This window comes from Pyrgilauda ruficollis, unplaced genomic scaffold (assembly GCF_017590135.1).
Source record: "Pyrgilauda ruficollis isolate IOZ18807 unplaced genomic scaffold, ASM1759013v1 scaffold1, whole genome shotgun sequence".
Lineage (NCBI taxonomy): Eukaryota > Metazoa > Chordata > Aves > Passeriformes > Passeridae > Pyrgilauda > Pyrgilauda ruficollis.
The window spans coordinates 11,026,282-11,052,363 of record NW_024508100.1 but is presented as its reverse complement, the minus strand read 5'-3'; the positions used below and the strand labels follow the sequence as shown (position 1 = coordinate 11,052,363).

The window sequence follows — 26,082 nt, the reverse complement described above, 5'->3', positions numbered from 1 at the left end:
CTACAACACAATTTGGGGATTTAAAGAGTTAGCAAAGGAGGGAGATCAGGACCTCAAAATTGTGTTTAAAATTACAAAATTAACTTATCACAGTTACAGAAGCTTCTAAATAGAGCAAATACCAGCATAAAAGTGTGTCATGGCATTTTGCAGTTTGACAAGTTTCCAACAAAAACTGCAAAGGATGAAAAGCAACACAATCCCTCTCTTTCCTATATGCAAGCTTGGAAACAGCATAATTGTTTGGGCATTACGCTCTAGGAATACTGAATTTCACTTGTGTCCCTAAGTCATTCCTGAGAATTACCAAAGGCCATTTATAGCTTATTTACCAATTTAAAATGCAAGTTCCTCAGAAAGCTGCATTTGGCATCAATAGTTGAGGCGTGCTTGTCGAGGAATGGAGGGAGTTTGCTGCCACTGCTCTGAGATGACCCCACTGCAACAGACACGGCGTTTCCAGCACGAGTGAAGCTGCTCAGCCACAGCGACTGCGAGTGATCATGGCTTCACCTGCTGTCCTCTGCAACTCCTGAGCGTTCCTACATCTTGAACTTCAGAGCTACAAAGAAATAACAATTGGATACTACGGAAAACAGACACAACATGGACCTTAGAAGATTTCATTTTTTGCCCCATCTGTATTTAAATACTCCTTTCCTTACCAGATCTTATTTTGTACCACGAATATTTTTATGTTTTTTAAAAGCACATCCCTGATTCTATATAACAAGGTCAGCATCAGTAGACTTTCAGTATGGTTTGTAAAATCAGTTACTCAGTTTTACCACTTGATTTTGTTTAATAAAGTAGACACACCCCTGCGGAAAGCAGAACTCCCAATTACAATCAACTATTTTACATTAACATTAATACTAAGTATCAGCTGACCAGGTTTTACATTATAAAACCTTATAAAAATGAAGAAAGTGGGTGCTGTAAAAGTAGGGACATTCAAAATTGCAGCCATCACAAGCAATCACTCTCTGCTACTGTTAAATATCAAAACAGCTTTAACTATGGAATACTTAGCACCAACAGCAATTTTTATTTGCAGGTAAGATGCATTCTTCTCTATAAAGTAAAAGAAAAAACATCCAAGTTTTGTTCAGGTAATATTTTACTCCATTTTTATTACATGAATGAGGGATTTTATATCAGAAAATACAAGAAATACAAGCATCTATTTTAAAAAACTAATACAGAAATGTAGAATTATAAATGATTCATATAAAATGAGTAAATATGACTAGTAAGAAAAAAATCTTATTTTCAAGTCTGATGTTAACTACCAGCGTTGACAAAGGCACTTTCTTCTCTCATCTTCACTCATCTGTTTCTTCATTCAACAGTCTAGAAAGATTCATTCGGGTTTTCTCCAGTGCCAAAGTTTTTGCTCGTCTTTGAGGCCTTGAACTTGACACCGGGACTGGTTCTGGAATTCGATCACAACTGAAACATAGATTGTTTAAGAGTTAGGTAAAAAAGACTAAAAAAACTGAAGAGCTTTTAACAGGAACAAACTTGAATCATGGTCTTAAAGAACAAAAATTCTTCTTACCAATTAAACACTTTTTAGTTTTTGAGAATATACTTGTGTTTTCAAGTGATATAGCAGTATCAGTAAAGATAAACAAGTGACAAGGAGTTGCTAAATAAGCAAAATTAGATGGAATCAAATTCACCCAAAATGAGATGGAATCAAAGCAAACACATCAAATAAGCAAAAGGGAGAGACTGATCCTGGTCACAATAAAGTCCACAATAAATGGATTACTTGCTTAAGAAAGAGCTGAACACAGCTGAAAAGTACAAAGATAATTTTGTTTTAATGCTTATATTCTGCAAGATCATAAGGGAAGAAATCCATTGTCTGTATTCAGTTCTCAGTCATTTCTAGATCCTTGTCAACTACATGTTGGACAACAAACAACAAAACTGTGAGGGGGGAAAAAGAATTTTAATTTTAAAAATTTATACTTCCACAGAACAGATTTAAAAAGGCAGAAAAAACTTAACTGGAAGAAGAGCAATAACATAACCCAAAAAAATGCATTTTTTCAGCTAGAATATCTGTTGACTCAACACACAAAAAGGTATGTTAAAAAAATATTACAGGCTCCTTGGCACAACCTGCCACTGTTTCAAAAGTACCAGTTCGAAGAAATTTTTTTTTCCTTAAATATTTATCAGTATTTTCGGAACAGAGGATATCAAAACATACATGTTTGGGAAAGAAAAATATTTGAATAAAATTTCCTTGCTAGAACAGACATCATAGTTTTCATGGTGGGGAGACAAGGATTTACCTTTCAAGACCACGTTTTACACTTGCACCAGTTTTTCTTCTGCTCACAGACTTCACTTCTGCCGCTTTCCGCTGTCCTAAGTATAAGCAAAAGTCTTTTTTCGTATCTTGATACCATTTATTTTCTTAAACTAGTTTTGTATCTACTTTTCTTCAGTGTTTGCATATTGCATTGAAACATAGAAATATGCAGTCTGCATTGATAGAATATGGTCACAAAAAACCAACAACCAAAACTCCACAATTTTCTACTTCTCCCAGAAACACCTGTACGTTACTGTCAATGGCTGTGGCTGGCTTGTCTACAATCCTGTAGTCAGTCCTTTTTTCTTTTCTGAAATCTGTGTTATTGGGAGAGGCTATCAGCACAAAAATTTCCAAAGAACAAGCTACTTTAATCTTTTTAACAAATACAACTGTAAATCTACAACAGAGTATGAATGACCTTCCCATCTATACCTTCACAAAAAGTTACTATGAAATTATTTTATTAAAAACAACTAATATTGTAGCCACTGTACCTTTGCCAGTTTTGCTTCTTGTAGATCTTAATTTTGCTGTTTCTGTATTAACTGGAGTATGAAGAGCATCTTTATTATTTTCTGTTAAACACAATAACACACACACAACTCATAAGTTAAAACTTGATTTCATCTTAAATACCAGGATTTTAAATTTTGGCTGTTACATTAAAAAGCCACACAATTGAACCTCAATTTTTCTTTAAGCCAGAAACTAGCTAATAAAGCTAACAGGAAGTTTAAAATGTCACTCAGCTGTAACTCCACCCTAGCAAAGGTCAATAATACATAAACTACTCCTGATAACTGTTTAGCTCCTTCCACTGGGTTGGAAGCTGAGCAAGCAGGACAGAAGATCAGCTTGTCTGAACAGAGACCTCTTTGTGGCACTCAAGAGGAAAAAGGAACTGCAGGATCTCTGACAGCACGGTCAGGCTGTGCAGGAAGATGACAGAGCTGTGGTTTGTACATGTGGGGAGAAGGCACCAAAGGCCAAAGCTCAATTACTGTTGAACCTGGTCAGTATTTTGTGAGATAGTAAAGAAGGACTTTTGAAAGTACAGTAAAAGCAGGAGAAAATCCAAACAAAAACACTGGATAAACACTTGCTGAAGATGATCAGTCACCTGACTAACAGGACTAGAAAAAAAGCCGAGCCATTCAGTGTTTTATATGCTTGAATTCTTTAATATTACTGATGGACCTCAGGCTGCCCAGTCCCCTGAATTGGAGGACCATGAGCAGGGGAACAGTGATTTTCCATATGACAACACTGATATTGTAAGGGACCAGCTCCAACTGTCTGTAAGCTGAGCATGAGCCAGCAGTGGCATCCTGGCTGGCACCAGAGATGTCGTGGCCAGCTGGTCCAGGGTCGTGACCCTGTACCCAGCACTGATGAGGCCACACCTCAAATCCCATGGTCAGTTCTGGGCCCTCACTGCAAGAAAGACACTGAGGTGCTGGAGTGAGTCTGGAGAAGGGCGTGGAGGCGGGGAAGGAGCTGGAGCACAAGTGATGTGGGGAATAGCTGAGGGAGCTGGAGTTGCCTCCCAAGTCCTATTACTTCTTATTTTCCTAACATCTAAACAACTCACTGAACTGTACATGTGCTACTTTACTACACCCCTCCTGAGTTACCTTCTTCATTGTGAACAGTGTTTTCAGACGATGTGATGTCTCTTTCCTGTGTCCTTTCAGAGAGACCTGTTTCCTCAGTTCTTCCACAGTGGTTTTTGACCACATTAGGATTGGTTAGTTTTGCTTGGATCTTCTCAATAGCTCTTTGACATGGTTTATCTTCCACTTTCTGGAGAGCAGACATTTAATGTTAAATGCTACTTAAATTTACAGTTGTTTTTTTTTTTTATCTATAAAATCTGTCTACTAACAGGATTAGGTGAAATTACTGCACAAAGGATACAGTGTGTGATATGAAAGTGACCAGTCAAGCTAAAAGGAGAAAAACTTTCTCCATCAATACTAGGCACTAAAATACCATTTTTTTTTCATAATGTTTTTTAAAGAAAACATGAAAAAAATTAAAGCAACTGGACACAGTACAGCTACCACTGGATGATATGCCCATCGTGGATTCAGCATGCCTACCAACATTTCTATATACCATTGTGTTATTTCTATATACCAATGTGCCACACTTCCAAATTTCAATGTTTTTCCAAAATAATAAAAGCACCAAAATAAAACTCTTGTAATCCTTTCCTACTTCATCTTAAATCAAGCATCCTTTTCATGTTGCCTAATGATCTTCCCATTATACCATAAGTTTAGGTGTAAAATTTCAGCTGTTAATCATTAACTAAAGATAAGCTGCAAAACTGCAAGACTTAATACTGAATTTTATTTTAACTTAAAAGTAACTACACCACAGTTATCAAAAGAACTTACAGTACTGCAATGTATCAAGTCAGGCACACTGTTTCAAGCTGCTTATACTGTCTATGGTTTATGCAGTGATATCAGCTCAGATTATTGTAAATTATTCAAAAATTAATTTCCAAAACTGGTTAGGAGATAAATTCCAGTCATATGGTCATAGTAAACAAGAGGCCCTTCAGTTTTAAAGGTGTCAGAACACTATACTAATGACTAAAAAAGAAAGAACCATGCTTTTTAGGTACTACCTCTTGAATCTCATCAAGCAACACCAGAAGATTCTCTGTAGAAGAGCTACTGAGTTCTAGAGAATTTAAAGCTTTTGCATAAATACGGACATCTGGTGCAGTTGGGTCTGCCAGGATCTCATTGCAAATTTTCATGGCTAAAGTATCATGCACTGTTAACTCCTGCAAAGGAAAGAAATTAGGTATCAGTAATTTTGCTGGGAACTATTTACAAGAGACAGCAATGAGAAAATCAGATTTAAACAGTTGGCTAATTTTACACAGCAAACATCTTCCTAAAATGCACTATTTTCAGTACATTCACCAACTGATTTTTATAAATATCTTCCACGATATAAACAATTTGCCATATGCAAGTTCCTACTAATATTTTTTAATTGTAAGAGGGAGGGGAAATTTGGGATGGGGGGAAGAAAAGGGAAGGAAAAGCGGGAGGAAAGTGTCAAGCTAAAAGACTTTATTACCTGAACAGGCACTCATTTAATCCAACTGCTGACACTGGGATCCCCAGAGAGGCCCTGACAGGTGGCAGTAAGCAAAGGGGGAGTATTTCCTAATCTGACACAAGTACTACTTTCCTATGGTTTAACACATTGTACCTGATAGTCCTGAGACTTCTTGGACTGACATTTCAGTCCACTTGGTCTGGTCAGGTCTACTAACAGTTCAGAAACATTACTGATATCTACTTCAGCCAAAGGTGATGTTGCAGGAGCATTTAACAGTGTTTGCAGAGTTGGAAGATAAGCTTCCTCAAAGCACTCCTGGTTAGACCTGTTTCAATGAAGTCAAATATTAGTAGCATAATAAGACAAAATCAGGTTTTCTCTTCCATGATGAAAGTTCACTGACCTGGTACATCAGTCAAAGCAAAGTGGGAGCAGCCATTCTTGGAAGCAACAGCAAGATCAAGATATCAAAACTGTTTCATAGTACCATTTGAAATTTTAGCACATGGTATTTCAAGCAAGTTTTAAGTAACACTTCCTTCCTCTGAAGAATTTGAACATTCATCCTTACTACTGAAAACCCAACTGATATATATATATGGACATGTTCTATCTTGAAGGAAAAGAGGAAAAATTTCCAGAAATACATTTTTCTAGTTAATTTTCAGAGATTAATCTTATTTTCTGCTCATTCCTTCTTTCTGCTAGCTTATTTCTTAGGGGATACTTCTCATTGTGCAAGAAGGCAAGGAAACCTGGCAAAAAAAGTATGCAGTGGTTACCAGGATTTTTGGAAGAAATACTTGTGATTTTTTTTCTCAGAAGAGTTCATAACTCCTGCCAAGCAAGCCTAAAAATCATGTTTCACTTGGTCGTGCAGCAAGTTGTCTAAAAGTGTGGTTCCACAAGACTTGTCAAAACAATTTAACAAGTAAGATATCAAAAAGTACAAGGTACAGTTGAAGTGAAGCCTTTACTCTTGCTGATATTTATATTAACTTCCTATTTGAACCCAAATAACTACAGGAGAAAACCAAGAAAGCAAGTAAGTTTTAAAAATGCAGATTATTTGCTGCTGGATTACAGAGCAAAACCAGCTGACAAAAAACCCTTTTGAGCACTACAATTGGCTACAAAAGAACCAAAGCAAGAACCCTCCCTTTCATCAGCTTTAAGGCTTTATATTGGCTCAAGCATTACTGAAGTATCATTCAGATTATTCCAGATTATGGAAAAAGATTATGAAAAAAAAAAACAACCAAAGATTATGAAAAAAAACCCCAACATCTCTAATAACAGACAAGCACAAGGCAGAAGCTTCTCCTCTTATGCTGCCTGCGAGTTTAATATGCTGTAGAAGACATTCCATGAATAAGAATTGTTCACTGGTTACAAGACCTTGTCCCTGTTCTAGCATCTCATATCACACATCCAACATTACAGAAAATTTAAAAAGTCAGGATCAAAATTTCTTCCTCAGAATTCAAATATTTCATTTCAAAAAGTAAGCCTCTTGATTATATCTGTGACCAGATAGAAGGATTAGCAGAGTAGCACCCAGAAAACAAATGGAATTTTAAAATTCAGTGAGAGATCAGTATCAAAATTTAGGTATGAGCCTCCACCAAATCTCATTTATTACCCAAATTCTTCTTTACTGAATGGCAACTTTATAGACAAGTTCTGAATTACACCTGGTATTTAATAATTCACTTCCAATAATACAGCATCTGTCACTGAAGAAAGTAGATTGCTCAACTTAAAATGGACCATTTGTGATCCAGGATGCAGACAATGTTTTGAGACAGAAAATAAGCAAGATTTCCTAACTAAACAGAGATTCTAATCAATGAGCCAGACTAAGACATAGGATTTTTTTCTCCACAGATTTTTCTGATTTTTGCTTAACACATACACCATGTTATTTTTTCAAGAACATGATCATCTATGAGGTGCCACAAAAAATTGCTTCATTTGCAAAATGACTTGGAAATACATGGGACTACTCAGGTGGGCAATCACTAGAACTCATAAAAAAAGAGAATGAAATTCACAGCATCAGATGACATTAACAAGTAAAAGATTATCAATGTTAAAAGCTTAAATTCATTACTCATTGTCAGAGATACTGGAAACATATTAAATAAATCTTTCTGTTACTTTCATAAGAATTTGAGTAGGGAAACCCCCATTCTATAAGAAACTGGGTATTTTTCTTTGGCTTTTTTCTGACAACAGCAAATACCATATTGCTTAGGGGTTTTTTGCCTCTTCAAGACAACTCCCCTTTGTACTACTCCTCTTAATGTGACAACGTATAGGCCACAAAAATTTAATTTAATTTGGTTTGAAAAATAGGTAAGATAACATAATACAACTAAATTAAATCTTAACTATAAAAGAAGCAGATAAATACTTAGTTTGTTCTAACTCAATAAAACCACTAGCAGCTACTGAAAAGTAAGCTTTCAGCAGCAGGTAAAAGGAGATGAGAATTGCTATTTAAGCTCTTATTCCCTTACATAAGCTCTCTACCTCTTTTGTCCAACACCAAAATAAACAGGAGATTTGAATATGCTGTGAATTTAAATTGGCGTATTCCATGGTTCAAAAACAAACTAAAAACAAACCCCAAACCACAACCCAGCAGCCTGCTGCTTTGATAACTGCTGGGCACTGATTATTTTCTTTTGAAGCATTCCTGCTAGCTACTTTTTAGTGACACTTCAAAGCCTACCTGTAGTGCTCAACACCATAAATAAGTAAAGCAGATATTTTTAAATTAATTTTATTCAATGTCTTAGAGAAGGGTTTCAACTGTGGGCTTAGGAAAGAAAAAAAAAAAAAAGGGAAGCCACATGGAAAGCCATTAATGGAAAGTCTTCAGAATGGCCACAGGTTGAGATTATGTACTTTCAAAAGCAATAGGAACAGGAGACTGAATTAGATGTCTAAATCTAATTTGTATTTGTGCCATATTTGGTCTACTAGTGCAAGACCAAAAAAGGTTCCTAAAACTGCTAGATGAATGTATATTGTCATATAACAAATTACAAAGAGCATTACCTATTTGCATAAGCAAATAATGGGAAGAAGACTCCCAGACAGTGTCGGAGCCGAGTGTCCTCTTCAGTCACGGGATTATACCACAGCAAAACAAGACGAGAAAGGAGCTTGGCACTGATCAGCCTCCTAGAGAACATCAGTTTGGCAATGCCTTCTGCAGCTTCTGTCCTAAGTTCTGAATACTGAAGAAACAGCTCATCATATACACAATACACCAACCATAATGTTTTTCACTAATACTTTATTGTAATAGCCTATACCCTATCTTACCAATCACTTCTCTACATTCATATATGTCCACCTGCAAACAGAATGCAAAGCTGCTCAAGGGTAATCTTAGCCTGTACCAGTGACAAACTTGTAGTCATTTTCTAGGACAGGTATTTTAATATTAGATCATTAATTTCAATTCACATCACATAATATTCCCAGGCAACCTAACGGGATGACAAGCCATCTGCAAAAATAATTTTAGAACAAAACTAAGGCAAATCTTATAATATTCCTTACCTCACTGTCTAAGAAGCCAGAAAGAAGCTTCAGAAGGCTGTGAACTGTGGCAGACTCCTCTTCCTCCTCTATTGTTTCACTTTCATCCTCACCATTTTCAGTTCTAATGTGTGCACTGTCACTTTGAGAGTCATTGCCTCTTCTGGTTTTAAAAGGCTCAATTCCAAACAGCATTAGTTGATCGAAGATTGCCTTTAAAGCACTGAGCTTTATCTTTATGTTATCTATTTGTAAAACCTAGGTTTAATAAGGAAAATAAATATATCATCTTCCAATAGACCACCAATCTTGAAATTAAGCATAATAAGATTTTTCCTTTAATAAGACTGATTATTTTGGGAAACTTTGTATAATACTTGAACCAATTTTCCAACTTCAGGAAGGTGTGATACAAATTTAAACCTGAAGTTATAATACAATCTGGGAAATAATTTATCAAGTCACCAATGCAATTTGCACTACATAAAATCAAATGAATTTCACTCATGGAATGAACATCCATGTTTGAGATGTAATTTTATTGTTCTACCCATAAACAGACCCTGGACAAACAAAATCTGTTTGCCTGTGGTAGCCGCAGAGTGTTAGGCGTTACAGAAATACAGCTAAACAAAAGTACAGCTTAATTAAAATCACAGTATGTAAAAAGACAACAGGGACCAAGAGAGTAATAAAAGTCAAAGTTACATAGGTTACTATATTTATTATAGTTCAAATTACATGCAAGTAAAACCATGCATCATGGGTTAGCCCCGAGATTCTACATCTGTTTAGCGCAACACCCTGCTTCTGATTGCAGCCTACATAGAGATTGTGGGATTTAGTACCTGCAGAAAGATTACTTAACTCAAAAATTTAAGTTACTAAAGTAACTGAAATCCTCTCCAAACTTTTTTTTTGAATGTGACATACTCAAAGGCAAATTAAAAACAATAGTAAATGTTACTTTTTTAGGAACCCAAAGTTCTCCTACAACTGACAACTCTATCTTGTCTGAGCCAAGCACATCACTTCAAGTCCTGCTGTCATTTCTCTAATGTCTGCCTGAACACACTCTTAGAAAAGCACAATGGCCACACACACCTGACCCCTCAAATCCAGTCAAAAACCAGGGTTAACAAGTGTCATATTTGATGTAATTAGCTTCGTATCACAACAATCACAAGGATGGGAATTGTGGATACTACAGCATCCAGCGTGCTCCAAACATCCAACAGATGTTTGGCCGTACTATTTTGTTGGTTTGAATACTGCTCTATGCTCTAGTTAACAACTCTTCCTTAATCCTTAGTATAAACATATTATTCAAAATTTAAATCAGACACCCAATATCACAGGGAAGTATACAACAGAAGTGTGAAAACCATCAAACATATTTTTAGTTTGGTTTCCAAAGGAAAGCTTAGAGAATCCAACAGCTTCTCTTTTCTATATTGAGTAACAAATACATGACAGATTTCACACAGATTTGGAAGAGAAAGTGAGACCTTAAAGATAAGGAATTCCTAGAAAATTTTAAGACAATGGGTGACCTTACAAAGGTAAAACATGCTACTACCAAGATAAACTGGATCTTATTACACATCAGAAAAATCTACCGCAAACCACACTCTCCAGATCTTCAGAACATCAGGAATTACTGGTTCTCAAAGAACATTACTATGTATGATAGCTTGATATAGACACAAGACTAGATTTATTTGCTAAGTCACAAAGAGCATAATTTAATTTCTCATCAGATATTTTACCTGTAACAGCAATGGAAGTTGTTGTTGGGCGAATTCTTTGTTCTGTAAGGTACAGCAACCCAAACACAGAACTGCCATATTTCTCACAGCTGGGTGGACATTAGTTACACCTGGAAGTATCTGAAAACAGTAATATTAAACTTTATAGACAAAATACATAAACTGAAAATAAAACTCTGACTACTAAAATATGCTTACCCTGAAATTAGAAATAATTTATTTTGATACAGGATTGGAAAATGGCAACTACCAAATACTCTGTTTATCTGCATATAAACAGAAGCAGACTGAATATGTTGCTTGAAATCAGCAACAAAATAATGGCAAAAGTCACATGAGTGTTTTGCTTTGTGTTTGTTTTTAATAAATACTTGTTTTCAAACAAAACTGAGTTGATCACTCTGGGAAACAAAAAAAACCAACACACAACAACAAGCCTACACATTTCTTCATAAAAGACATTAACATTCTTGCAGAGAAACAATACCCAGTTCCAAGTCATGAAATACAGATGCCACTTTGATGCACTTGAAAGAGTTTTGAGAAGACAATTGTAAAAATCCACACAAAAGAAAAAACACATTAGATACAGTATGAACAATGCAATGGCATCTTTAATATTTTTGCATTTACTAAGGAGTTCAAGTTATTTTGTATTCCTACATACCAAAGATTGAATGATTTCATTAATGGTTGGACTGATTCCTTTAGAAAGAGACATGATCTTCAGAACCTCATAGCACATCATCAGACACTTCAACAGTGTTTCAGGATCGTTCTTCAAGTTGGCCAGGGAAAAGAGAAAAACATTATTAATACAAATGGTGGCTATGATAAGAATGGGGCCATTAATCAATTTGTCCCTATCCAAATAAACTTTACCAGTTCACCACACATGTGTTGTGCAAGAATATTAATCATCATGTGTCTATAAGCTATGATCCAAATAAATTCCTTTTTATGTTTTCAGTTAGTTAAGAGTAAAAAGAGTAAGAACAAGACTGCAATTTGTTTTTTCTAGAGCATACTATCAGCTTCTATATAATTTGTCTTTTGCTAGAGCATACTATTGGCTTCTATAACTGCAGAAGAATACTAATACCATAAATGTTTGATTTCAATTTTTAAAATGTATTTGAGACAAGGCCAAGCCACACTTTCTTTTGAAATTAAGAATAAATTTTAAAACATAACCAGCAATTAGGAATACAGAAAGGGAAGAAGAGACCTTCTCCACACGTATTTCTTTAATTTCAGCTTGCTCTGCTGTTTTTATCAGTTCATTTTTTGTGTGTTCCAACTCAGTTATTTTCTCTTTTAATACTGATGCTCTGTTAAAATCCTGAAGAGTAATGCATTCTTCCAAAGCTTGTTTTGCTTCAAAAAGTTTCACTTTTATTTCAGCCAGCTGAAATACAAAGTAACAAGAAAATTAATATAGTAACGTCTGTGGTATTAGCCAGTGATTCCCTGTTGACACTAGCCAATATTAACCTACTATATAGAACTCTGGATGATTAGGCTTAAAAAAATATTTTTCTTATTAACTAAAATCTTCTCACCTTAAGCTCCCGCTTTCTTATTTCAGCAGCATCAATGGGCTGGTCAATTGCAACAATTGGCTCACGAACTTCTGATATAATTTCTGCAATCTATTGTTACAAACAGTATATTAGTGCCATTAATTGCAGTTCAGATATATACTAAGCATTTAACTTTTCCAAATTTAAAATATATCTTTCTGAAAAAGTATTCCACATCCATGCAGTTTCTCTTAGCAGCTCGTTCCCTATAAATAATCCTCAATTTGAAAACACAGTGTTACCACGAGCACATTTCAATCCCATTTTTTCCCATCCAGCTGGGTAAGCAAGGAACAAGAAGACCTTAAGCACCTATCTGAGTTAACAGGAAGGAAGAGAAGTATGAAACCTGGAAATCTACAGCATCTTCACTTTGAATGTTTTTGTCAAAATACTTTGCATGTAATACGATAAAGTATTCTGGAACAGGCTACTGAAGTGGTTCACTTTCCTGGTCTGAGGACTGCATTTACAACACCAGTCACATCTTTAAACATAAAGGTCTCTAGAAAACCACAAAATGCAGCTATGCTTAAAAAAAAAAAAAAAAAAAAAAAAAAAAAACAAAAAAAAACCACACCCAAGGGGGAAGGAAACAATACTTAAATACTGATATTTCTTTTACCATGTTTCATAAAGGCTGTTTGATTTATGGGGAAGACAGAGACTAGAAAACAAGCTTTTACAATTACTTACAATTTGAATCCTTCTGTCCTCATCGTTAACAATACTGAGCAATCTTTCAACAAGCAGAGGTATAAGTGCTGCTGAAGTTGAAGGTAAAATGAGAATCTTTTGTAAAATAACTAGCAGATGCTTTCTGGATTAGAGAAAAAAAATAATGATTGCTTATTCAAGAAAATGGAAGACATAAGAGGTACTGTCCTACCAACCTGGAGATATTGTGATGATGACTTCATAATACAGTATGAAACTTTTCTCCATAGCTACATTAACTACCAAATCTATCTTCTTACTTAGCCGTGGTTGTCTTTTACTCATATTACCTGTTTTCTCTTGATTAGAAAATGCTGAATTTTTTAATCATATGTCCCTACTGTCCAAAGAAAAGTCATACCAGCAGAAACAGTCAGTATCAATACTGCAAAATGCTTTCATGGAAATTATCTGACTGAAAACTAAAAAAAAAAAACCAAAAAGAAAAATACAACTTAAACTATCCTGCCAGTCTGGCACACATTTACACATTCCACTGAGAGTCTGAAATTACTGCTGTGTTTATACTATCATAAGTGCAAGTTTTCACAGAATGCCTGAGATGGTATGAATTTTCAAATTCATTCGCTCTTCTTACTTCACACCAAAAGGCTGTTCACATTATAAGAATGACTCAGTTACCAAAATTTAGCCTGTCATCAAAGATTTTTGTAGCCTTTTAGGGCTCAGCAGATTATAGCTTAAAAACACAAGAAACAAACAGGCTACTTGCTACAAGTCATCTGTTGTGAAGCAGTAAGTTTTTCTGCCTTTATATTTACATACTATGCTCCAAATGAGCAGTTCTGTAATTTCATAATCTCAGTAATACTTTATGAAAACAACTGAATTTGTTTCCCCTAACAACGCTGAATCAGAATTAGAACTTACTTTTCCATAAAAGTAAGCAGATAATATTTGGCACAATGTTGGGACCAATTCCACTAAGGAGACTGCTTTCTATCCAGCTAGCATTAGAACTGTATTTTGTCTGTTTGATCAGGTTCTTTCCCAAGCAGAGGTTCTATGCCTGCCCTCAGGCATGACTGTCTTAAGCTTAGTAACACAAATCTGATATTTAAATTTACCTTCCTCCCTCTTCCATGGTATCCATGCAGCCTATGTTTAGAATCAGTTGCTGGCCTATGAATTCTTTCGTCATCAGGTTTTCAAAACAATTAAAATCTTCTTTTTGTTCTTCACTGAGAATTGGCATATTTTGAAGATAACTGAATCCAAACAGAACAGATATAATTACATTCAGATTCACTGTTGGACAGTAGTAAAAAAACAAATAAATAAACCCACTCTAAACAAATCCAAATATTCACTCCTGCCCCACCCCAATAAAAATTCCCACCGCTTTCTTGTCCTGTATAAACAAGTGGTTACATTAGGTACAAACCTTAAAAATTAAAGATTGTGTTCTTTTCATAAGATTATTTTTCAGGAAGTTATTTATACCAAATAATGTACAGTTTCAAAATAATGCACTTTATTTTAAAGAAATCCCTTTTGTGAAAGTAATACAATAGGGAACATAAAATGTAAAGTAATGCTACATGTGATTTCAGTTCTGTAAAAATGCATAAAGGTAACATTGTAACAAATGTATAGATAGACCATTTTTCTTACTATTTTCTGCACATTTAGGTACAATGTATGTTTTACAAGTTCAGAATTGTTATATTGCCTACAAGACAAAATATAAGAAAATCATGAAAGTATACAGTGACTCCTTAATCTGATGAAATATGTCATCACAGAATAATAATCTGTTATCAGATACATTCAGCCACATAGCATGGAAAGTGCAATCAGTTTTTTCCATTTCTTTATTTTTCTAGACTAAATTGGTTTTTTATCAAAATCTTATCTATCAGTGAGAGTTATGCAAGTTCAGAAAATCTAGAGTGAAACATCATGTACAAAATTAAATATACAAAAGACAATTCAAATATTGAAATGAGCTGTGAAAAATATGCTGTTTTCTACCTCAGCTTTGTAGAATCTTTTCAGTAACAGCCTGTTATTTTTAGCAAATTTTTACAATTGTTTCAAAATTAGGACAAAGAAAACTTCACATGTAACTACCATTTAAGAAGATCTGAAATGAAAATTGTTTCTGATCATTTAATAATAATGATAATGTGGCCGCATCAGGTAACAGTGAATATGGAAATGCAGCTCACAATCCTGCTTTTTTCTGAAGTCCCAGTGACCTGCATGTTTCTGCTCCTCCTAAGCAACACCCTCACAGTGCACTGCACAATTGTACACTGTACACCAAAAGACTGAGAACTGAAAATCTTACCTGAAACAACAGCTCAGCAATGAGGTTGATACCATAACAATTAACAGTTGATACCATAAACAATTACTAGTAAACCTGATTACTTTTAGCCTCACCCTGAAGAGTAATGTAACTGAACGCACTTTGAGTAAGATTGGATGAAAACAGAACAAATGTTCTAAGGAAGAACATGAAACATTTATTTTCCAAAAAATTTGGACTGTTAAATGAATAATGAATGAATAAATTTATACCCACCAGACTGGATATACATTTCAAAACTAAGGAAGCACAGACGCTTCTTTTATTAAATGTTTATGAAACATGTTAACACATTCCATACTGAAAAGTAGCAATGACTTCTGTACTCACTACCAGCATACTACACTCAGTACAGTGAGAAAAGAATATGCATATTTTTCATTGGAAGCATCCATCAATACAATGCATTTTTCAGCAAATCTAATTTATTACCATTTCAGGAAGATTCACTGTTTTACAGGTACAACACCTCAGTTAAGATGTCCCAGCATTATCCATACTCAGAAGCAAATGCTGTTCAAAATTTATTTTAAGACTAAAGAATCACATGAAAACAAAACAAAACAAAACAACCAAAACAAAACAAAAAAACAAACAAAAAAAAACCACCAACAACCAAAACACACAAAAAAACCAAAACAAAACAAAAAACAAACAAACAAAAAAAAACCACCACCAACCAAAACACACAAACACTCCATCAATAAAAAAAATTTGCCATTCTTTGCTTGAGTAAAAACATTGCCTTAACAAAACATTAATTTCCACTCTCCTGTGCCCTCCAGTTAAATAACTATTCTGTAACTGGCTCACTTTGCAGCTCTGTCACTGCCTTCAAACATAAGTTTTTAGGAAGCATGTCTGCTTGAGCAGGCAAAAGAGAAGGGATGTTTCAATCCAAATATGCTTTTCTTAGGGACAGCAGCAACATTTTACTTTATTTTCACAAATGACAGCAATGGAAGAAGTGTTAGTTTCTGCAAGCTCTAAAAAATCTCTCAAAAATCTTTTCAAAAAAGCAAAGAAAAGCTAAAATCCCTGTTCAAGCACAATTTTGAGTTTGAAGGATACCTGAACACTTGAATAAAAGAAATATTCTCTAATTTTAAAAAAATTATACTTTAGTGGTAAGAGATTTATTTTTAAATGCAATGTACCTCAATAAATAATCTGCGTATATAGCTGGTTCTGGCAACACCTGTTCTAGTAAAACTTCACCTTCTTCACCTTTTGATTTTAGATATTCACAAAGACATCTCCAATATAACACATTCTCAGCTGTTAAATCCTCCAGTGGAATCAGCTTTCTAAACAAAAATAAAGAAAGCAATATGAAGAGATGAATAAAAGAGTCTAAAACAAAAAATACACAGAAGTATTAGAAAATAAGAAATAAATATTATTTCCTAAAATGCAAATAAAACCCTGTCAAAGGTATTCCTCACAGAATAGTTAGAGATTGAGAAAAATAACTTCCTCTCTCTTGAGGACAGAGCTCCACAAGCCATTTAGTACATTGCCCTTCTCAATATTTTAACTCAAGGCTGTTCACACCAGTTTGCAGACACATTCTGCCCAACCCTTTAGACCTTCTAGAGCAACCAGCCAGGTATTTTATGAAACATTGTTATCGCTCCACAAGTCTGGAAAACTGAACACCGTTAATCCACAGAAATGCAAAACTGCATTAAAATATTTTCCAGCTTCTATGAATTGTTTCTTCCCTTCTTAATATAAGATCTTGAGACAACAATGGCGTAGCAATCATAGTATGTCAAATGCAAAATCTAGTACAACTTTTTCTCAGTAACTCTGTACGCTCATCATCCATCTGCCATCATCCATCATGAGACCTCTACTCCTTTTTAGATCCATAGTATTTTTCATGCTAAGCATGGCAATTAATCCTTGTTTTCGAAGCAGAACATTAAGTTGTGCATTAATTCTACCTCAAAACAGAAAAGACAGCATCATTGCGGTGGTACTTTTTACTCCCTTGAATCCTATTTTACTTGTAAACTATCAACAATTTGGGTTTTGCTTTAGATTGCTCACATACAAAACAAACCAAAATCCCAGCCAAACACTAAAGGCAACATGTAGATGAAAGCTGATAATTTGACAGCTTCTCATTAATCTGACAGGTCTTTATTTAAAAGTAAATTTAACAAACAGAAATCACAGACTTAAAAAAATCTAGCCATTTATCATTCTGATACTCCATCATTCCAGCTGTACTCAGAAACTTCATACAAAAACAATCCTAGGGTTTTCCATAAATTAAATTAATGTAAGCTTCATTACAAACTGAGTAATTTGACTTACTTTCCAAAATGTCATTAGTCTAACAGATCTGGTACTTTAAAAATTCTCAGCCCAGTTTTTCAGAATGGAAGCTTCATTTTGCTCAGGACAAAAGTCAGACTAACCAGAATGAAATGATTTTGAAGAGTGGTAGGGGTCTAATCTCAGATGATAAAATTAAGTGACAAACTGCCACTGATTCAAAAGCAATAGCAAAATCTTACTCTGTATTATGAGAGGAAATGCACAGTATCATATGAAGTGCCTTGCATTCTGCTCAGTAGCATGACAGATGTTTTGAAATCAGTAGATGCTACATGCACTGCATTCCAAAGCTATAGATGTGGGCCTGTCTGGCTTTAAAAAGCATCAATAATAGTGAAATAACTTTCTTACAGTGGAAATGTGCCAGTACCTTAAGAAGTTAAAAGGAATTTAGTTTTATATTCTCAAACAAAATACTCATCTTTTGGAAATGAATGCTCTGCATACCTGCTATCAACGATTTTACAGTTCTGAACAATGTCATGAAGTGGAGATAATGAAAACATAGCATTTAGTACTGGGATGGCCACTTCTGGGCAGTTTTCTACATCCAGTCTATGAAGCAATTCTAAAACATCCCCTTCAGTGAATTGTAACCAGGCTTGAAGTAGCTTCTTCTTCATTACCTCCTTAACAGCATCTAATAATACAGGAATGCAAACAGTTTAAAACAAAGTTTAAAAAATATCAAATTTTAAACACACTTTCACAAAACATTTTTCCATAGAAGTCTTATTGCAAAAGAAGTTATTATACAGTTAAACTTAACATTACCTTAAATAAAAAAAACCCTGTTGAGCAAGAACTACCAAGCACACCCTTTTTTGAGGCAATGTAATTTTTCCTTTCACAGGGAATTAAAAAAAAAACACCTGTATCCAAAAAACTTTTACATTTGAAGACAGCATCTCAACCCAGAAAACCTACAAACCACAAACTCCTGTAGAAGAAATATTCAAAATCAGAATCACAGAATAGGTAAGACTGGGAGGGACCATAGTGAATCATCTGGCCCAACCTCCCTGCACAAGCAGGGCCATCCGAGAGAACATGGCACAGGGCTGCATCCAGACACTTCTTGAATATCTCCAGTGTGGGAGACTCCACAACCTCTCTGGGCAATCTGCTCCAGTGTTTGGTCACCTGCACAGTACAGAAGTTCTTCTTCATATTCAGGCAGAACATTCTGTGCATCAGTCTCTGCTTGTTGCATCTTCGCCTATTGCTTGGCAGCACTGAGCAGAGCCTGGCTCCATCCTCCTGGCACCCTCCCTTCAGACATGGATGAGGTCCCCTCCCAGTTTTCTTGAGGCTGAACAGGCCCAGCTCCCTCAGCCTGTCCTTGTAACAGAGATGCTCCAGTCCCAAATATTCTGGGTAAGCATTGTTACATACTTGCTCTGTTTCAGGAATCTGCCTCTTTTGGAGGTAGGATCCTACATGTGAATTGACATACAGAATTCTCATACTATTTCAATTATGTGAATGGATTATGAAATTTACATATGACACTTTAACTCCCTACTCACCACTGCCACAAGAAACAGTTCCTGGATCAACAGAGCCCTATTTAATTAATGAAAAAAGGATTTATGGGAACATCCAGAATGTATACATCATTAATGCATTCACCCCGACAGAAGCAGGGAAGTTGAAAGGCTAAGAGCCTGATGGAGATAAAAACATAGTAACTAGGAAGCAAAACAATTTTGCTCCTAGGCACTTTCAGAAAACAATATCCAGTATAAGGGAAACAAAATCCACTCACACTGACAATATTTATCTTTCCTCTTATCTGCAACTCATGATAATAAATACAGCACTTAAATATAGTTTAGAGTTCAAAAAGAAAAAGGAAGTTAGCAAAAAGCTAACTTCCAGTCCTAAGGATAAGAAACCTCTCCAAGAAGGTGAAAAGCATAAACTAGTAGAATACAATACAATGAGAGTTATGCTGAAAAGCATAACTAAGCAGAATGTGGATTACGTATTCTAGACCTTATCGAACCATGAGCCCTTGTTCTGAAGCCAATATGGAAAAACATGCAAAATTTTAATGCAGGTACCTTGAATGAGTAGGTTCCTTTCTTGTTAGCTCAGGAGTTACCCAGATAAGCAAATTCAATAAAGATATATCTATATATATATATATATATAGATATATATATCTATCTTCAGGGTTAGAGGATTTGCAACATTTGCAATATAGAATAGCCAATTTGGAATACAACCTATCTTACCTGGCAAAGAACATATGATCAGTCAAACTACATACCCTGGCAGATGTTTTCCCCTGTGATGTCAAGAAAAACAAAAGTCCTCAACAGCTGGGATGTAAAATCAGCCTAAGGAAGAGACAGACACTACAAAAGTATCTGTCCCAGATCATGAAAGAAGACACTTCCTTATGCTGAACACATCAATGTCACTGAAAAACAGGCCACATAGAAACACTATACTTTCTCTTTAAGGGAATACAACAAGTACTTCTTCTTGACAAGTGAAGGATCACATGAAAAATTAGGGAAAGTACTTTCCTCCCTAGTCTGGAATGATTACTAAGAGAAATGCATTCACCCTAAGAAGTGTCTCTCAAGACCAAGTATTACTGTGGGAGTGGTGGAGCCAGCAGACAAGCAGGAGCTAGTTAGATAAAACAGAAAACTCGTGTATCAATAAGAAACAGTAATTCAGAACATGGGTTTTTCAGTGCTGGACTTCAGAAACAGAACATGGCAAACTTCTGTAGGCTACTACAGACCAGCTCAGGATAGGTGGGGCAAAGTGACTAAAATTTCACATACAGAAGGAGGTGGTCTTTTTAAGTGTAGTTCTACACAGCAGAAAAAAAGACTCAGCTGATTGTCTCTTCTTTTCCTGTCAGGAACAGAATATGATCCCAGCTAGCCAAAAATAACAACAGATCAATAAAAACACACGCATGCGTGACACACCTTAGAGTCCCCAGTACTTCAGTCTTGTTTTGTAAGTGAATATCCACACAAATCATAATTCTCACAATTGCCAAGCGGCATATCACTCAGCAAGGGAAATTCTCAGAGTAAAATTCAACTTAGTGCAGGCTTTCGAATCAAAGTAGGGGGATTACACATCAGCACTGAACTTCTATTGTGAAGTTCATGCATACAATTGCTGTTGTTGGGGAAAACAAAAAAACCAAAAGGGTGTTCTACGTAGGCAGGCCAAAACTGTCTTGCTCAGATGCAGGTGACATTTTGATCTTTTGGCAACACCACCCCACACAATTATGAGTACATTCTGAATGGCTCTTTCTATAGAGTGATACAGTACAAAAGACAGTAAAAAGAATAAAGCTGCCCCATGGTGAAAGGCATAAGGGTCAAAGATTCATTAAAAAAAAATTCAAGCTAGTTAAATAAACAATTAACCAGCTGAGAAGATTTCTCTGTGAAAGCACATAGGAAATATTTTCAAACTGATATTAATGTTCACATTTAAATTCTTTAATACATTTATTAGCTACAAAAATATCTGTAATGTAACATTTCTGAATATACCAAATTAATTAATTTTTCTAATTCTGTGTTTAATTACTTTTTTTTTTTTAATTTTAATAGCATTTGGTCCTGTTTTAAAGCTCACTGGCTTTCAGAATTTTTGAAAGTGCAATTCTTTTCTGGTTTGTTCACTATAAAGGGCCTGGAAAAACAAAGCAGCAAGCAGATTTAATGTGTCTGAACACTTCCTGGTACCTCATTACTCCCTTCGAGCTTCTTATAATTGCCATCACAGCTTTTGCATATGTCACCCCAATACATTAGAAAGTATTCTCTCTTAAACGTTAGTATTAAGATGTTAAGAAACCTATGATCTCTTACCTGATCTGTCATTAAGTCCTTGTTGCAACAATTTAACTCTCTGTGCTATTGTCAGAGCTCTCATGTGAACTTTTTCTGCCAAAACCTTTAAAAAAATATTAAGACATTAAAATACATTTCCACATGTGATAACAAACGATCCCATTACCTGCCTAGGGTTTTACACTTAGAGTTTTAGCTATCCACAGAAATCCTAAATCAATAGAAACCTCTAATACCTATATCAACAGCACTCTACCAACAATTAACTATCAGATCCTTGTGCACGGAAGAAAATGCAAAGTAAAGTAAAAAATAAAATTAACACATGGCTTAGAAGCTCATCAGCTCTGCTTGAATGCAACACCTGGACATGAAAAGGATCCTCTCTCTTTAAAGTGAGCAGAGTAATGAATACCTACAATAAATTATAGAACTTAGTACTTTCCTTAAAAAGCCTACTAACACAGAGATTCAGTTGAAAAAACCAATCTAACCCAAGATAAAATAAGTAGAAGATGGTTCTGTGTGAAAAAATTGAACATTTTGCTTCAAGATCTCCCATAGGATGCCTGCATAAGAAACAGACATGTTAGCATACTTTCTTACTTCTGCATGTAAACATGAGTAACGGTTGATACTTCCTAAAATTGCAATACCAAAACCATGCAATTTTTTAATACATCTGTGGTCCTAACATCCACTACGTAATAACAGAGAAGCAAATTTGCTTCAATAACGTCACAAAATGCATAGAGAAAAAACAATACACTGCATACCTAATTTATACTGTTACTACCTGATCTTCCACAGACAAATTCTACCACACAAGTAATTTCTATCAAGCAAGTTCTACAGTCAAGTTCAGCAGTTTTAATTAGAAAACTTGTATTAAATCATCCCCCCTCAAAATTTTGGTAAAGGAAAATAAATTATTTAACTGTTTTTAGTGTGAAGTGATATATAATAAAATATTTAAAGCCTTTTTTTTTCCTAAGTCAGCCTTTGAAATTAATGGTAAGTGATCCAATTTACCTCATAAGCCAGCTTTCTGACAGCCTCCTTTACATCCATGGTGCGGCCTACAATTATTGGCAAAGTCCTTTCTGATGGAGCGATACATGACAGCACGGCACGCCTCACATCTGAGTTGGAATCATTTTCAAGCAACGTGCTGTAAACTGAAAATAAAATAGTCATAATAATGCTTTCATATGAGCTTGAAACATAGAAAAACAGAAAATACTTTTAAAAATAAAATCAGCAGCTGTTACCAAAACCCCTCTCCTGCCCCTGCAGAGCTGATAATTTAGGAAACAGTTCAGGGTCACAACCCCAAGATTTTAAGGTAACTACATGCTGAGCTATGATGTCAAAAGAAATAATGTTCGCAATCATAACTAAGATCTTCAGTTAATAACTCCAAAAATTGCTGCTCTAGATCCCACCCATAAATAAACATTTTGCCATTTTCTAGCAGAAAAATAAAATATTTGCAAATATTGGCCCTTTAAGACCTCTATTCACTAGTTGTACCTTTTCATTATTTTTTGAAGTAGGTCTTCAAATTTTCCTATAAATGTAAAATTGCGATCTCCATTAAGCCTACCAAAACTCTTACAGTAAATCCCTCATATTCCTCACACACTTTTATTATATTCTTGAGCCTTATTCAAAATCCAAAGCAACTATAGATTTAGTTCAAACATAGTATACATGAATTCATCTTGCTCTGTGAGACAATGATTTACTATGAAATTTTTGTGCTCCTAAATAAGTAACCTATAAACAACACATAGAAAATAAAATTTAAGAGAGGCTACCTTAACAGCAGAAAACCCCAATTAAGTAATTCTTCATAAAAGGCAATATGGAAAGATTAATCAGGGCACAATTTACATACCAGCTCTGCTGGTACAAATGTATACTTTGTCTACCTCGAGGCAAAGGAAATGGAAACTTAGGCAAGAATCATACAATACACAAAGAAACCCTCAAACATCATCAAGATCCCTGCCTTGTAGAGATGCTGATCTCTTCTAGAAAAGTGATCATAATTTGAAACAACAGTAGTTTTTCCTCTATCATCTCTACTCTTCTAAGAGTTTTGTACTAATTCAATTAACAGTACCAAAGGGTCCTTAGAGGGCAAGAACTGAACAAACATGTATTATACCCCCACTCTAGTATACAACATATTTTCACAAGCCTACTTCTACATTCAGTTGAGAGCAGCCTGAGCCCACTATGACTGTCTAGCAGATCTCTCCTAACAGTTGTATTTTCCCCTTGAACACACATAACACTTGCACCTTCCATCTCCTCTAGCTAAGAGTTTCACAGTTTATGAATTATTACAAGAATACCCTCAAACATCCATTTATTCAATGCTCAAAAAAAAAAAAAAGCTTTGAAATACTTTAAAATAATGTAAATTAGACAAAAGAGAAAGACCAATACTACTTACTATTAACAACAGGGCAGTCTTCATCCTTAGGATCTTGAAGTCTTGACAGGGCCAAGACAGCTTGAACTCTCACGCTTGGAAATTTATCTTTAAGTCTAATCAGCATAGCTCCATTAATTTTATCAAATAAGTCATCATCAATCTCAGCATTCTCTGGCATATTTCCCAAAATCTTATTAACAAGCTGACAGGTTCGAAACCTAACTGCATGGCTGTTGGCATTGTGAGACTTAAGGAAAGAAAAGAAAAAGTATTTTTATAATCACACTTTTCTCATTTCCAACATAAAGCTGTTAATATGCACATCGAAGTGCCTAATATTCTACAGAATAAATGAAATATGCACTTCTATGTTTCAAAAGCTCTTCCAATTTATTTTTACTTTTAATCTCAAAAAGTCACAGAACTGAAAAGCAATTATAGCCCATTGCCTAGACCAGTGACTAGAAAATCAGCAGTGCCTTTACAAAGGAAGCAGCATGCTGACCACTGCAGTGCATTAGCCAGCTTACTGCTCTGCCTCCATAAAACATGAGAAGGAAAAAAAGACATTAGCAATTATGATTAGTTATCTTGGGCCTGATCCATAATCTTTCCACGGCAAATCAACAGTTTAGGAAAATGTAACTCTATTTGTGTGTTCATGCTGTTGGAACTGTGTATCTTTCTATGTAACAGTTGCAGTAAGCAGAAAGGAATAACACACATGCCAACTACAGTTGTATAGAAGATCTTTCAATATTTTTGTTACCAAAGGAAGCGTATAAATTAATTTCCAGCACACTTCCACAATTTCATGCTTATAAATATACCTATAGCAAAGCCTATAGTGACATATCTGATAGCCATACAGGAGAGCTTTCTTTTTTCTCAAAGGCCCAAATTTTGAAATCTAGTTGTTGGATTATTGTGTGTGATGTGGTGGATATTTTTGTTTTGGGGGAATGGGGATGGTGTTACTTGTCAAGCACTAGCTTTGTTTTGCTTTCACTTTTTAAGTTCTAATTTGTAAGTATTGTCAGGCACCAGCAAGTTTTCCCCACTGCAAAAAGTTTCCATTTTCAATGTTAGAAATGTTAGACATTTAACAATAAATTAACTGTACCTCAAGCAGAAATTTAAACACATAATTCAGAAGTAAATTATCTTCTTCTCCCTCCTCACTACCATCTTCTTTCTCCATCTGACAGAATGAAGTAACAAATCTAGCTGCAAAATTGATCACTCGTTCCACTGCTGGTTCCCGCCTGTAGATTATCATAGCATACTTGAGGAAGTGAATGAATTTTTCATTAAAGCCTTCTTTATCATCCAACTGGGAAAAAAAGATCAAACCACAACAAAAGATAACTATCCAGTTCACCTTTCAAAGCTGTACCACAGAAAAATAAAGTGGGCTTACAATTGACAACTTCCAACCGAATTTAAATTTTTAAAGGGCTACAGCCAGCGGTCGGGGCACACCCGCTGTCGTGCCCTCCCTCAGTGAGTATTTTGCTGTAACTTCACAGCAGGCACATTACAACCGCGGGGATCCACCCGGCCGACAGATTTCAGGACGACAACCAACACCCCGTCCATTATATCCTGTGTCACACCCACATCTCGGCATCCAAACACCTTCCCGGGGCACCACCAACACCCGCGGGCAGCTCTCACCGCCGCGCTCGCAGGAGACAACTGGAAAGAACAGTTCAGCGGCCTGGTTTTGCGGCATTTGGGTGAGTTTTTTGGGCAGGGTTGGGGGTTCTTTTTGTTTGTTTGCTTGTTTTTAAGTCGCGGGCTCTCCTTAGGCACACTGCTGGTGTTCGTTTTAGGGGAACACTGCGGAGGCGGCCCCTGCCCCCGGGGGACCAGCGGGGCAGCCGCTGGGGCCCTCAGCTCCCCCCGCGCCGGGCCGCCCGAGGGCAGCCGTACCTGAGCATAAGTGCTCTTCAGAGCCACCACGAGCTTCGCGTGGTTCTGGTGAGGCTTCTGGGCCAGCTGAAAGGCTTCCTGCACCTGCAGCAGCTTCTTTTTGGCTCCCATGGCCGAGGAGCGGCGGCG

At 35.7% G+C, this 26,082-nt stretch overlaps 1 protein-coding gene across 1 annotated transcript; it reads right to left on the bottom strand.

Moving 5' to 3' along the window:
• Positions 1-1,165: 1,165 nt before the first annotated feature.
• On the bottom strand, positions 1,166-26,082 carry NCAPG (non-SMC condensin I complex subunit G). Its single transcript, XM_041483286.1, has 21 exons — positions 25,954-26,082; positions 25,142-25,351; positions 24,037-24,265; positions 22,605-22,750; positions 21,591-21,675; positions 18,178-18,370; positions 16,539-16,688; positions 14,135-14,275; positions 13,026-13,149; positions 12,309-12,398; positions 11,975-12,154; positions 11,414-11,524; positions 10,747-10,866; positions 8,999-9,235; positions 8,489-8,670; positions 5,573-5,747; positions 4,974-5,135; positions 3,970-4,138; positions 2,830-2,910; positions 2,310-2,385; positions 1,166-1,452 (listed from the first exon to the last, which is right to left on the bottom strand). Exons 1-21 carry the CDS (start codon positions 26,062-26,064, stop codon positions 1,326-1,328), a joined length of 3,099 nt encoding a protein of 1,032 aa, XP_041339220.1. The 5' UTR covers positions 26,065-26,082; the 3' UTR covers positions 1,166-1,325.

Bases quoted from the DNA above. Each gene is read 5' to 3' on its own strand.
- NCAPG (XM_041483286.1), bottom strand. From the start codon at position 26,064: ATGGGAGCCAAAAAGAAGCTGCTGCAGGTGCAGGAAGCCTTTCAGCTG. The intron at 12,155-12,308 runs GTGAGAAGATTT...TTTGTATTTCAG, and splicing joins TAAGAAAGCGGGAGCTTAAG to CTGGCTGAAATAAAAGTGAA. The intron at 5,136-5,572 runs GTACAATGTGTT...TTTCCTTTGCAG, and splicing joins AGAAGTCTCAGGACTATCAG to GAGTTAACAGTGCATGATAC.